The sequence below is a fragment of the Fundulus heteroclitus genome, chromosome 5 (genome assembly GCF_011125445.2).
Source record: "Fundulus heteroclitus isolate FHET01 chromosome 5, MU-UCD_Fhet_4.1, whole genome shotgun sequence".
Lineage (NCBI taxonomy): Eukaryota > Metazoa > Chordata > Actinopteri > Cyprinodontiformes > Fundulidae > Fundulus > Fundulus heteroclitus.
This window is the reverse complement of record NC_046365.1, coordinates 8,649,928-8,663,108: the sequence shown is the minus strand read 5'-3', so window position 1 is coordinate 8,663,108 and position 13,181 is coordinate 8,649,928. Positions and strand designations below refer to the sequence as shown.

Genomic DNA, 13,181 nt, shown 5'->3' with positions numbered 1-13,181 from the left:
TAGCTGCAGGATATGGACAGGGTTGCTTGTAAGCATTTGGTTATTATTTTTCAATTGGTAAAATCGGTGATTTGTGTTTAAGCCTGAAATGAAATAGATGCAACTCAAGAGTTTTTGAGCGGATTTTATTGCACAATGTGAAATATTTTAGCCAAAAACTGAAAATAAAGACATTTTGTGCGTATGTTGGACAAGTGCAGCTGACTTGAGTAAACCCATCGTGAGGAAATGTGAATGTTCCCAATCTCAGCTAAATCTTGAATAACTGCTGAAAGAAAAACAAATAAAACAAACAAACAAAAAAACATCTTTCAATTGAGTTTTCACTCAAATTCATTGCACCTGAAGCGTTTTGATATGTTTAAACAAATAAGCATCAAGTGTCAGCATCCATCCGGACTTCAGACATCGAGTACACTTAACTTGTATGGCTTTTCTGTCGGGCTCCAGAGCCAAACAGCAGGGACTTCTAGAACGCTGCGGTATCTATAGGTGACTACGGTACATGAGAAAGAAATCCAATGCATAGTAGAACGTGTGACGACTGAGATCAGAACGATTAACACTTTGTGATACTTGTGCGTATATAAGCTGTAACGAGGAATGTCCCATTCACCCGCACAGACGCAGACTCTGCTCATCGGCGTGAATCTTTAACTTTTTGAGCGGCGAGCAGTCTGTGAGGTTGAATGATGTCTTCGCAAATGGCTAGAGAAAGGCTCCACTTAAATAAATATATCAGTTGAACCACCACAGTTTCTTTTACACGTAACCCTTTGAGATCACCACTGTCTTAGTGTTTACAGACCTGATCTCGTCTAAAGTCTGTCCCGGATTTGGTTAAACAGTTGGAAATGCCAGCAAGATGCTCTGGGAGCTGCTAGGGATAACACCACCCTAGCCGTCGCATCTCTTCAGTCACCCTCCATCACTCAACCAGGACGTGGTGCTTTGCTCACAGAGACACCTTCTCATTTTTTTTTATCCAGTCCCCCCCCTGTCCAGTCTCTGTTTATCTGCTCAATGAGGTTTGGGAACATGGCCGTCCACATAGAAGTTCCTCGTGACCTTGGGCAGGGTGAGCTCGATGCCGTCAAGATCCGGAGTGAGAACGATCTGACATCCCAGGCGGGAGTTCTCCTGAAGCATGGGCGCCATGTCGAGCATGTCGTCCTCCCTGGGGAGCGAGACACGTGTTAGCATTTGCCGAGAACCCGGGGCACACAGGACGCGATCGGCGGCCTCCTCACCTCTCTTCGGGCTCTGGAAGTTTGTCGAAATGGGAAGAGCTCACGTAGACGTGGCACGTAGAGCAGGCCAGCGATGCCTCACAGGCTCCTGCAAGACAACATCAGGGGCGACGGTTATCCAACTACTCCAGCAGGACGCTTTAGTGGAGCCCTGTCCACCCTCACCTTCAAGGTCCACTCCGTGTTTGTGAGCCAAGTAGAGGACGTTGTCGCCAACTTTGGCCTTAACTGGGATCCTCTTGCCAGACCGGTCAATGTAGACCACGTTGACCCTAGAGGTTAGAAATAATGTCATTAACAAAAGAAACGAGTCACTTAGAAGATGCAGACCGGTGCCTTGCGAAAGCATTCGTGCCACGCCTTGGATGGTTTCTTTCTGTCATGTTAGAACCACAATAATCAAGGTTGTCACTGGGATTCTAGGTGGTAGACCAAGACAAAGCAATGCATAACTGTGATCTAAACGCAACAGTTCTCAAAGTGATATTTTTACTCTGCCCGACATGAGTTAAAGGACCAATAAGTCAGATATTTACTTTAAATTAACCTAAATCATTCTCCTTTGTCACCTGGCACGGAAGTAACATTGCCAATAAACAGTTGGTCCTCTCCAACAATGTCTTAGTAAAGGTTTTCTCATTTCAAACTTAGAGGTATGTCCAGGTAGGCCCGTCACGATAAATTTAGCTGGAGCGTAATTTTTTCTGAAACTTATAATGTCTTACTCAACTAATATGATAATGGCACAGTAATGCAAGCATATCCTCTCGACCTGCCGGCTCAGACAAATTAAACGGGTGCCGTCATTTGGTTTCAATCCAAAAAACTCCCACCCTGCAGTGGTTCTGTTTGGCTTTGAAACCAATTTAATTTCTTTTCAAACAAGTGTTTCTCTGGCTCTCTTTCACCAGGCTCTCATATTAACTTTGAGCGTGTGCCTACCTGAAAGCCCCCCCCCCCGCACGTTTCCTGGTTCGCCAGGCGTGGAGTAAATCCCAGACAATTATACCTAGATAACATTTTGATCATATAGGATTAAATAATACTTTGTATAAAATGGGAAAACATCAAACAGGAAAATGGGATTTTTGTTTTCAGGAAGAAAAAGTGAAACATGTTTTAAAAACTCAGTTGAGAGGCAGCAGCTGGTGCAATATAGAAGACCTATTGGACAAACTTTCTAGTTCTGAATCTTTTTCTGTTCTATCTTAAGAAGACAAAATTATTGAAGAGAATATACTTTGTTTTTTGGCTCAGTTTATAAATTGTTGTAATAATCTCGTAAATTAATTACATTTCTAATGCACTTTTCATCAGCAAGCTCTCAAAGTGCTACAGAGTTAAAAGAAAAAAAGACAAGATAAAGGAAATTAAAAACATACTCAATTAAAAACAGTAAGATAAGGTTAAAAATCAGTTTGTGGTTAGCATTCATAGGCCCTTTCTGCATGAAAACGTGTTCAGGCCTGTTTTAAAAAAGGACACGGTTCTGAATGGCCCTCACGGGTTGGTTAAAGGCGGCTCTACCTAACTTCACTTTAGCGAGGATAAATATTACAAAAAATGTTGGATAATCATGGATAAAAAGCGGAGACATTTACAAAGAATATATATAAAAGAGGTGAGGAATTATTTTTGGTATCACATGGTTATTTTAATAGACCGATCATCTAGAAGTTTGCTTGTGTGACGCCATCTGCTCACTTTGATTGCTGCAGCGCTTCTCACTTTTCAGGCTGGTGCGTAAAAAAAAGCACCAAAGATGCGCAGAGAAAGAGGCGCATTGATCTGTGGCGTTATGATTCAAAGGCTGTGAGTTTGTGCCGCGGTCCACGCACCAATTTACCTTTAAACATTCCTTCGCCGCCCAGAGCAGAACGGACAGATCTGTTGCCGCTCGCCTTTTCCATTTTTTCCCCTCTCCATCTCAGGCCGGCCATTTTGCCAAATACGACCGCTTTATACGAGCAGACAATCCCAGTAAAATGCCGACAGGTGAGTGCGCATTTGTATCAACTACATAAGGTGGTAAAATGACTGGCAAATGAACATAACAGTGAGCAAATCAGAATAATGATGAGGATCTAAATACGGTGCTTTATAACATTTTCATGCTGTGTGACGATCAATAAATTTAGTTAGTTTTCATCATCGTAACACAGTTCATAATCTGCTCCAATATCGCTCCTTTGATCACTAGGAGCGAATTGGTGTTGTTTTTTCTTCTTGTAGTATCAGCCAATCACAGCTCTTAAAAGACAGCATTGTCTTCTTCCTCAGAGTCGCTCTCAGCAGCTATCGGAATCGCTCCTAAACTAAACTAAGACTCCCAGGTAGGAATTTTTAGGCTAAGATAGGAGCTCCCTGAGAGGACTCTGAGAATCTCTGTGAATATGGGCCAAGGTCCTCAGTGGGCCTTCGTAGAACTTGAAATCTTGAGGAGGTAATTCAGTCATATGGTTCAGTTGTGTTGAACTTAGATCGATGTTATCATGGCAACTGTGCCATTCTCTCTCTTCCATTATCAGAGGACGGATTGAACAATCCTCTGCAAGGCGTCCAAAGCTTGGCCCGCTGTTTCCTAACCTAACCCTGCTTTAAACATTTCCAGAGCGTCCCCCCCGGCCGTTCCGTGTTCCTGTCTTCACGCTGCTGCTTGTTCTCTAACAAACTTCCAAGGCCCTCACCGAACAGCTGGCTTAAAGGCATACTTCTGGGGGGAGCCTCGCTGGAAAATCAACCCCGGTTCCATAGTATACCTTTAATACTGAGATTCATTCGGACACAAGTGGACACTTGGTTGGTTTCAGAAGACATGTAGATGAACTAGGTTTTAATTGGAGGCATCAGTTCACTTATTTCAATTTGGATTTTTTTTTTTTAAAAAGGAACTAAAAAAAACACCCCAAAAAAACACACCTTCCACTTCCAAATGACTCCCAAATTTGTGTTGAGTGCATTTGCAATTGTAACTGTTTCCGTGTTTAATTGTGTCCACATGATGATGATGATGATTATTATTATTATTATTATTATTATTATTATTATTATTATTATTATTATTATTATATTAATTATTATCATAATCATCATTGCCCACATTAATCCTAATAATGTTGACCCAAACGCTGGAGCATTTGCAGATAAGAGTCCTAATCTGAATAACCCATTTATTTTGTTTTTGTGCTCTGTGATCAACCCAGACCCACATCTTAACTATAAACTGCTCTAAATAATTGAGAAATCAGGATTTGGTCAGTTTGCAATAAAACATTTTCAACTTTTCAGTGGTGGATTTTTATTGTTAACGTCTAAAGTCGTCTTTGGTAAGTCCCCGTTTATCGCTGTGTAGAACTTCACAATAAAAGCCCTTTGGACTTACACATCATCTGGGTCCTCCGCGTTGGAGCTGCCCTCTTCAGCCTGGTAGAGACCTTTTTTCATAGAGACAGAAACGGAAACTTAATGAATGAAGGGGCTGATTAATATCAGTGGAAATGCAAAGACTTGTTGCACAGATCTTGCAGAAGTTTCATAACAACTCCAGCCGGCAAGAAGTTACACAAGAGTTATTAAACCATCCAGGGATGGAAATATTAGCTGAAAGCCAAACTTTGCACGCACTAGGAATCAGTCAGACAGGCGACTTGTTATTAGTTATCGGGTATTTTGGAACAAACATTTCACAGGTAACGAACGGACCCTAAAAATGAGGCTAAAGACTGTTAGCAGGCTGCTCCACTCACATATACTCGTCTGTAAATGGCGACTGGTGGTCCGGAGGCTATCCAAGGAGCCCGTCCTCTGGGAGCCGGCTGCGCTGTGGAGGCAGCCCTTAAACCTGTACAGCGGACATGAGCGGCAGTCCGGGATAACTCTGGAGAGCCTCAAAGTCAGACCCATGCTCGACCTGGCTGCTGCGGCCGCCGCCATGACTCTGTTTTGGTCACATGGGCCAAACCGGCCAATAGGAAAAGAGAGACGCCAAGCAGCCGCTTCCTGTTTTTGAGCGCTTCTTCGACAGCAGAGGGCGCTAATGCACCGCGGTCAAAACGGGAAATAGAGACTTCGATGTTTTTTCGTTTGTTTTTCATTTTATTTGGGATCAACGCAGAGTAGTGCATGACTGATAAGTGGACGAAAAGTTATAAACTGTTTTCAGAATGCAAATGTTGTGCGTTTGTATTTGAATCGCTGTTATAGAACCAATTTGTGCTGCAATTACAAATACAAGTCTATCGTGGTTTATCACTACCAATTTTGCACATCTAAATACTTAGCATTTTACCTGTTATTTTAATTTAGGTTTTTTTATCTTATTTATTTTTTATTTATGTTAAAATGGCATAATTTTATTCATGTTGGATTGATAGAGCATGTGTGCATCAATTTTTAATTCTTAATGAGATTTAATGCCCTGATGTTAAGCAAGCTATTTTAAAACATGAATGTGCTTTTATCTAAACCATTACTGTGTAGTTCTGCCTGTGTGTCTGGGGTCATTGTCCTGAAGGATGTGAACCTTTGCCCCTGTCTCAAGACCTTTGCTGATGAAAGTCTCCCCCACAGCATGATGCTGCCCCCCACTGTGGCTCACCATGACAGTTGTCTACACATAGCATTTTTTTTTTTTTTAATGTTTAGAAAGTTCAGTTATAGCATCTGTGCCCTCTACTTGGCTTGTGGAAAAACCTTAAACAATACTTTCTTGGGATTTTAATTTAAAATTGCTTTTTTCTTGCCCCTTTATGATGGTGAAGATTCTCAGTCATCCAGGTCATGATCAATCAAAACATTATTATATACAAATTTTTATTTATGAGGTGAACTCTAATTTCTACAGAACATAAAGTTAAAAGTTGAAATGACAACAAACAATGCAAAATTGGGGAACTGTGGGAAAACTGATAGTGAGAAAAATAGACCCTGATGTCCTCCAGTAGCCTAAGCCTATAGCAGCATAACTATAGAGGTAGCTCAGGGTAACATGAGCCACTTTAACTTTAAACTTTATCAAAAAGGAAAGTTTTAAGCCTAGTTAAAAGTAGACAGGGTGTCTGCCTCACAGACGAAAACTGGGAGTTGGTTCCACAGGAGAGGAGCCTGATAGCTAAAGGATCTGCCTCCCATTCTACTTTTAGAGACTCTAGGAACCACCAGCAGACCTGCAGTCTGAGAGCGAAGTGCTCTGTTAGGAACATACGGGGTAATTAGAGCTCTGATATAAGATGGAGTTTGATTATTAGGGGATTTATATGTGAGAAGGAGACTTTTAAATTCTATTTTTGATTTAACAGGAAACCAATGCAGGGAAGCTAAAAAAAATTGGAGAAATATGATCCCTCTTGTTGATTTTCATCAGAACTCTTGCTGCAGCATTTTGGATCAGCTGAAGACTTTGAACTGCATTTTGTGGACTTCCTGATAGTAAAGAATTACAATAGTCCAGCCTTGAAGTAACAAATGCATGGAAAGGTTTTTCAGCATCACTCCTGGACAGAATATTTCTAATTTTGGCGATATTCCAGAGGTAAAAAAAAGGCAGAAAATGTGCTTTTGTAAGGCACTTTATTACTTGGCATGCAAAATAATTTCTAGTCTTTATCTTTGTGTAAATGTTGGTGATGAAAATTTACCCAATGGCGAGAAATGGCAGATTTTAGCTTTTAAAAATTATGACTTTCAAAGAAAATAATTATTTTAGTTTCCAGTTGTAAATTAATTAAATAAGAAGAAAATCAGTTTTAATAATCAATAAATGAACCATTTTAAAATGTCTTTGTTTTCAAATTCTTTTTGGCAATTTCTCTAAATTCATCACAAAAAGTTTGACATTTTCTTATCTCTCTTTTCAGTTAGAAGTTGAGCACTCCCTCTGCTGGCCTGGGGGCTGAAAGCAGCAGCTTAGCCTGCTTATGCCTCGGGCCAATTCTGACTATCTGTTGTGTCTTGCCTCAAAGAGCAGATGCCGAGGAAAGCCTGTCAATGCAAAAGGTTGTAATTATGAATCATAAGTCACAAAAAATATGTGCCTGTGGCACCATGACGTTGTGATAGAGACCTCATTTCAACTGCTTTGTTCATTGTCCGGCAATTGGATTATTGATGCTTGATAACACTAATAATATATAACTATATCTTCTGTGTTCTGTAAAACATAACACCATAAAGGTTTGTAGCTAAATGTGTGAGACATGCATGGAGGTGTGAAAGCCACAACAATTTCAGTTCCATTTTGTCTGAGGTAAAGTGAGGATGACAAAAAGCAAAGAGTTTCAGTTTGAATAAATTTGAATGTATAAAATGCAAAGTCCTCATTCTGGCACTGACGCAACTGAAAAAAATATTATTTACACTTACTGTAAAATAGTCACTAAACCGTATTCCCTTCTTGTTTCTGGGAAAGTCTTTTAAATCCCTGTGGTGCTTATTCAGTACTCGGGTTCATTTCACCATCTTTTCAAAGGATCAGCGGATATGACTATACGTACACAAATAACGTGTTTAAACACACAACAGTAGTGCTTTGAAATTAACATTGTTTTTTTTACAGTGGAGCACATCTTATTTGGGTAACCGCATTGTATTTCTTTGCAGTGGCAGCTGTGACTTATCTAAACCTATTGAAGCTCTTCCCTAATGTTTGGAAAAGGTCTCAACTCATTATTTTTCTCCTTCGCCCGCTTACTACAGAGCCCTCCATAGTTATTCCTACTAGCAAAAAACAAAGCCCAGCCTGCGGTGTAATCTATTGGAGTTTTATGTCACAGTCCAACACAAAGTAATGCATACATTTGAAACTATTTGAGAAGGATTCTTGGTTTTAGATCTAAAATTCTGAAAAATGTCAGACTTGGATGTCAGACAAGGAAACCTGGCTGTGGCCTGGCTCTGGCCTCGTTGTTCTGTCAGGATGGGGTCATGACTCTCTACAGGCCAGTCAGGCTCTTCAGCAATAAACTGTCTCATTCACGTCTCCATAGACCTTGCTTTGTGCGATGGTTTGCAGCCATGCTGAAACAGGAAGAGGCCATCCGCAATCTGTCCCAACAGAGTCAGGAGCAAAGTATCCACAATATCCACTGAGGTGCATATAGAGGTTTGCTTTTAAGTGACCTACAGCATCATGGGTGACTTGCTGTCATTCATGATTTTTTAATACCACTTAAAGATTGTGGTGGAATATTTAATAGTGAGGAAGTGTTCTAGCTGAACTTATTGCATAAAAAACACAATTAAATAACACAACTTAACAGCTTGGTATGGTACTAGACACAATAACTAGTGTTTAGTTTCTGTTGAGCAGTCTCATAGCCTGTGAAGGAAAAAAAAAACATTATTATATGTTCTCGATGTCTTTGCTTGTGTGAAGTGTTTTTCCTTGTTTGATGACGACAGACAAGAAACAATCCTTCAGCTGGATGACAGCAGTCCTCGGTGATAGGTAGAGCTTTTTATTACTACAAGTATCCTTGTAGATTTTTTTGTGTTTTGTGCTCTTATAGGATACCTGAAGGCTCCTAATCTGCCACTTTACTGCCACTGGCCACCATCACTACTGGAACTCTTGCAGGCCTCCTGCTAACTGACACTGCTTCCTTCATCACCTTTGTTTGAAAGAATTTCTAAATCCACATAATTTTCCATCTATTTAAATTTAGTAATTTACCATTTTTATGCATTGGCTATATTCATATAACAAATATTTTTTCAATCTCACTGGGACTTTACCAGGTCAAATACATAATAATAATATAACAATCATTTCAATATTTATAATTTATTAGTGGAGTTTATCAAAGGTACACTAAATCTGAATTCCTGGACATTTAAGCCTTAAATATTTTTTTTCCCATATGTTACACATTTCAAACCCTTAAAAACTTTGTTTTATTCAGTCAGTTTTACCCCCCTTGGTTCCTCAAAGTGGAACTATTCTCATTATTTAGCTGTACAGGATAGACTATGCTAGCGCTTTCACTCTTTCCCACTAGTGTTTGTATCTTACCTGCTCCATGATGAAAAATCCATCGCTTCAGTGCATTTTGCTGATTCGACAGCTATTACTTTTTTCTTCTTTCTTTTCTCTTGTGGCTCTTTCAACACTAACTTTGATCTTCCCACTCTTTCATGAAGTTGATTTTTGTCTAGAGCAAAACTAAGAGATGTCCTGTCAACAGATGCAGATCTGAGCTCTAGATCTCTGCAGCTCTTCCAGAGTTACCACGGGCATCTTGGCTGCTTCTTTGATTAATGCCGGATTTTATTTAGGGTTGTCAGGGTAAAGGTGATTTAATACAATTGCTCAGAATATGATTCAGTGTTTTATGAATACAAAAGCTATGCATCGTTACCCTACCACTGCACAATTAAACAGTGCTTGTGTTGATTGATCCCCTAAAATTCCAATACAGAGATTTATGGTTTTTGATGTGACAAAATGTAAAATAGGTCCAGGCGTGGGAAACATGTTTGAAGATCCCATAGAAATACGTGGAAGTTGTGTTTAAATTTCGTAACATCTTGTTTGCGTAACTGCTTTGTATTTGCAGCTCTGACTTGTCCAGACTCGTTTAAGATTCACTTAATGTGAGAACAAAAGTTTTCACTTCTACTCAGTCATCATTTATTTTTCTATTACTCACAGATTGTAGGTCAGGAGACTCAATAAAAGGCTTCCATTTATTCTAAGCACAGCACAAGCCAATTTTATCCCGGAGTGAGAGATTTTGTGTTGCGTCCTGTCTGTTTCTTGGCTGTAGTTTAGGGAGATTACGACCACTGATGTGTGAAGACAAATAAGTGATGTTATGACTGGAGACAGGTAGGGAGCCCAGGCTCTTTCATGCCTCCTTATCCATAAGAAATAGGGGGAGCTGCATAGGAAGAAAAAAAAAAAAACAGCAGTGCCAATTACATAAATCTTTAGCGAGGGGGAGCTTTGTTGGTATTCGCGAGGTGATTCATCAGCTTGGCTGACTCTTAACAACCTGTGACCTCATCCTCATGGATTCCCTCTAAAATTTCACTTCTTATCTCCACCTGATTACCTCACAACGAGCTTTGCTCAGAAGGATCCGTTGTTACGAAGTGGGCTGGAAGACGTATACAAGCCTCCCATCTGGAGCTGGAGGCAGGGGGTTCCTCCCAGGTTGTTCGTCATAAAAAAGCAAAATGGGCCACATTGTCAACTTTTTTGCTTTATGGTGGAGTCAGCTTGGAGTCAACTGACTGGCATATAAATTCATCAATTTTATAGACTCTAAATTCGCATAAATGAAACAGTATTGCACTTTTTTACGAGAGCTTTCTCTAACAGTCGTACACCTGAACGGTACTATTGTCCGGGGACGTTTATCTGTGAGTGAATTCAGAGTTTTTATGGTTTTGTTGGGCCCTGGATGCAGTTTTATGTGTGACTGGGATATAAAGTGGCCTTTAGCTGCTAGACTCCCTTTACTCCCTGGTGACCATGTAGTACAAAAACACATGCACCCTCTTGAGGCCCTCTGCAGGAAAGCTATGCAATTAATTTTGCTCCCCTCACCAGCGATGCTTAGACATTTTCTCACTGACTCTCTGGAGACCATGTACACACAAGGTTCCAAAGGCAGAAAACGTATGGAAAAGTTCCCAGCTGTCCATCGGGTGTTCTCAATCACTCCTGTCAGCATTCCCATTGTTGTTGTTTTTCTAGTTGACTTTACTTTACCTCTCACAGCAGAACCTTTCAAGCATTTAGAGGCATAACACCCAATCCTTTCCTGTCATGATCCAGTTAGACTTTGAGTTTGCATTTTGGATTTTAGGACAAATGTTTAGTTGTGTTTGTCGTTTTTCCTTTTAGTTAGACAGTTCTCTAATCCCGGGTGTTTCGTTGTGTATTTATTCTGTTTCATTAGGTCAGTATTCATAATGTTTTGACTGTCTTCTTTGGCATTACTTCTGCTCAGACCTGGACTGACTTAAAATGACAGTTTTGTCATTTCTATTTGGTATTAATCCAGTCCACATAGAACAAATGCATCAAATCCGCACTTATTTAAATTTCAAATGTTTGCTTTGGAAGGCGCTGATGTTAAAACTACTGTGTTGGATGTGTGTCAGTAGCAGTGGCAGGAAGTTTACAGCAATCCTGCTGATCCACGGGACCTGAAAAACTTCAAAGGAAATGTACTGACAAGGAAAACTATGTGAACTGCCGTAACCCACTTCCATTCCGTTTAATCTTATCTGGATGTTGATCTTAATGGTGGAAACCTCGGCGTGTGCTAACCTGCGTATGAGCAGCATTGTTGGAACTCCCTCTCTCCGCGATGAGTCACAAAACCCTCAGAGAGCAGGTAATTAGAAACAGGTTAAAATAATTGCCCTATGGCCTTTCTTTCCCCGTCGATGTGGGAATGCTTGTTTTTCAGTCAGAAAAAAAAAAAAAGCAAAACCCATTGTAAGTGAGTAAACACAGAAGCAGCCAGCGAGCTGTGATTAATGCAGAGAAAGCTGACTCTTAGTCCAACCTTAGGAGATCTTAATGTTCCTTGAACACTTTTTCTGCATTGCACGTCACACGTTTAAATGAGAGAATGTCTTACGAGTCTCTGCGGGGAGGCAGGCTGCTGTTGCTGGTAATTGATGACCTTTCCTACACGCTCCACAGAAAACTTCCCACTGCTAAATAAGATGTTGGCTCAAACCGCGGCCTGACTGACTACCGTCTGGCCTGTGATCAGCGGCTCTGACCGCTGGTTGTTGACCTTTGACAAAGGATAAAGAAAAGTAGAAGAGAGAGGTCAAAGGTTTAATAGGTCAGGAAGGCCTGTCAACAAATCCAAATAGTTCACGAAAGCCAAAATGATTAGCCCAGTTCAGGGATTGTTTTTTTTTTTTTGTTTGTTTGCTTGTTTTTTGTAATTGCAAAATTAAAGAAAAAAAATATCTGAGATTTAAAAATGAAAATAAATACACCCCTGTCTGTCATCCCTGTCTGCCTGTGTGGTCCTAAAGTCAGCACAGAGGTTGGATTAGGATGTTGGATCAGCGTTTCTGTTCTTGTTAGTCCTTCAAAACCTTGAAATTTGAGAGCTGGAGCTCTCACCAAAAATAATCCACTGAAAAAAAGAAGAAAAAAGCCCACGTGTTCCTTGGATGAAAAGCAAAGAGGAACGTCTGTTATTTGTATAAAAGACATCAGCTGCAACTTTTATGTACATTTAGAGGGAAGCATCACTAATGCAGGAGGCTCTTCTTTTGAATTGTTTTAGAAAATTAACTTCTAACTGCTTCTAAATCCTTATAGAAAATACAATAATTATCCACATTTGACAATAATAGCACTGATCAAAGATGGAAAACTCTACTTCAAGGCACTAAACTGTAGGATTTAAAACCAAAGCACTACTAATTAGTCAATGTTTTGCATCTTACTATTAAACATAACTAAAGTAAAATTAATTCAATTGAAGAAATGAAAGGGCTGCACAGTGGCGCAGTGGGTAGCACTGTTGCCTTGCAGCAAGAAGGTCCTGGGTTTGAGTTCACCCCTGGGTCTTTCTGCATGGAGTTTGCATGTTCTTCCTGTGCATGCGTGGGTTCTCTCCGGCTTCCTCCCACAGTCCAAAAACATGACGTTTAGGTTAATTGGCTTCTCCAAATATTCCTTAGGTGTGAATGGTTGTTTGTCCTGTCTGTCTCTGTATTGCCCTGCGACAGACTGGCGACCTGTCCAGGGTGTACCCTGCCTCTTGCCCGGTGAACGCTGGAGATAGGCACCAGCAACCCCCCGTGACCCCATGAGGGATAAAGTGGTTTGATGGATGGATGAAGAAATGAAATCTATATTTTATGATGTAGTTAAAATGCATTAAAACCTAATGTTTTGGTTAGAAGTAAAAACACTAATTATGGGCATCATCAGTTTTTTTCAATCATAAG

General features: G+C 40.3%; 1 protein-coding gene across 1 annotated transcript; it reads right to left on the bottom strand.

The window, feature by feature from the left end:
• Window positions 1–104: 104 nt before the first annotated feature.
• Window positions 105–5,207, bottom strand: fdx2 (ferredoxin 2). Its single transcript, XM_012850480.3, has 5 exons — window positions 4,997–5,207; window positions 4,633–4,684; window positions 1,416–1,522; window positions 1,251–1,338; window positions 105–1,177 (listed from the first exon to the last, which is right to left on the bottom strand). Exons 1-5 carry the CDS (start codon window positions 5,181–5,183, stop codon window positions 1,021–1,023), a joined length of 591 nt encoding a protein of 196 aa, XP_012705934.2. The 5' UTR covers window positions 5,184–5,207; the 3' UTR covers window positions 105–1,020.
• Between the last annotated feature and the right edge of the window lie 7,974 nt (window positions 5,208–13,181).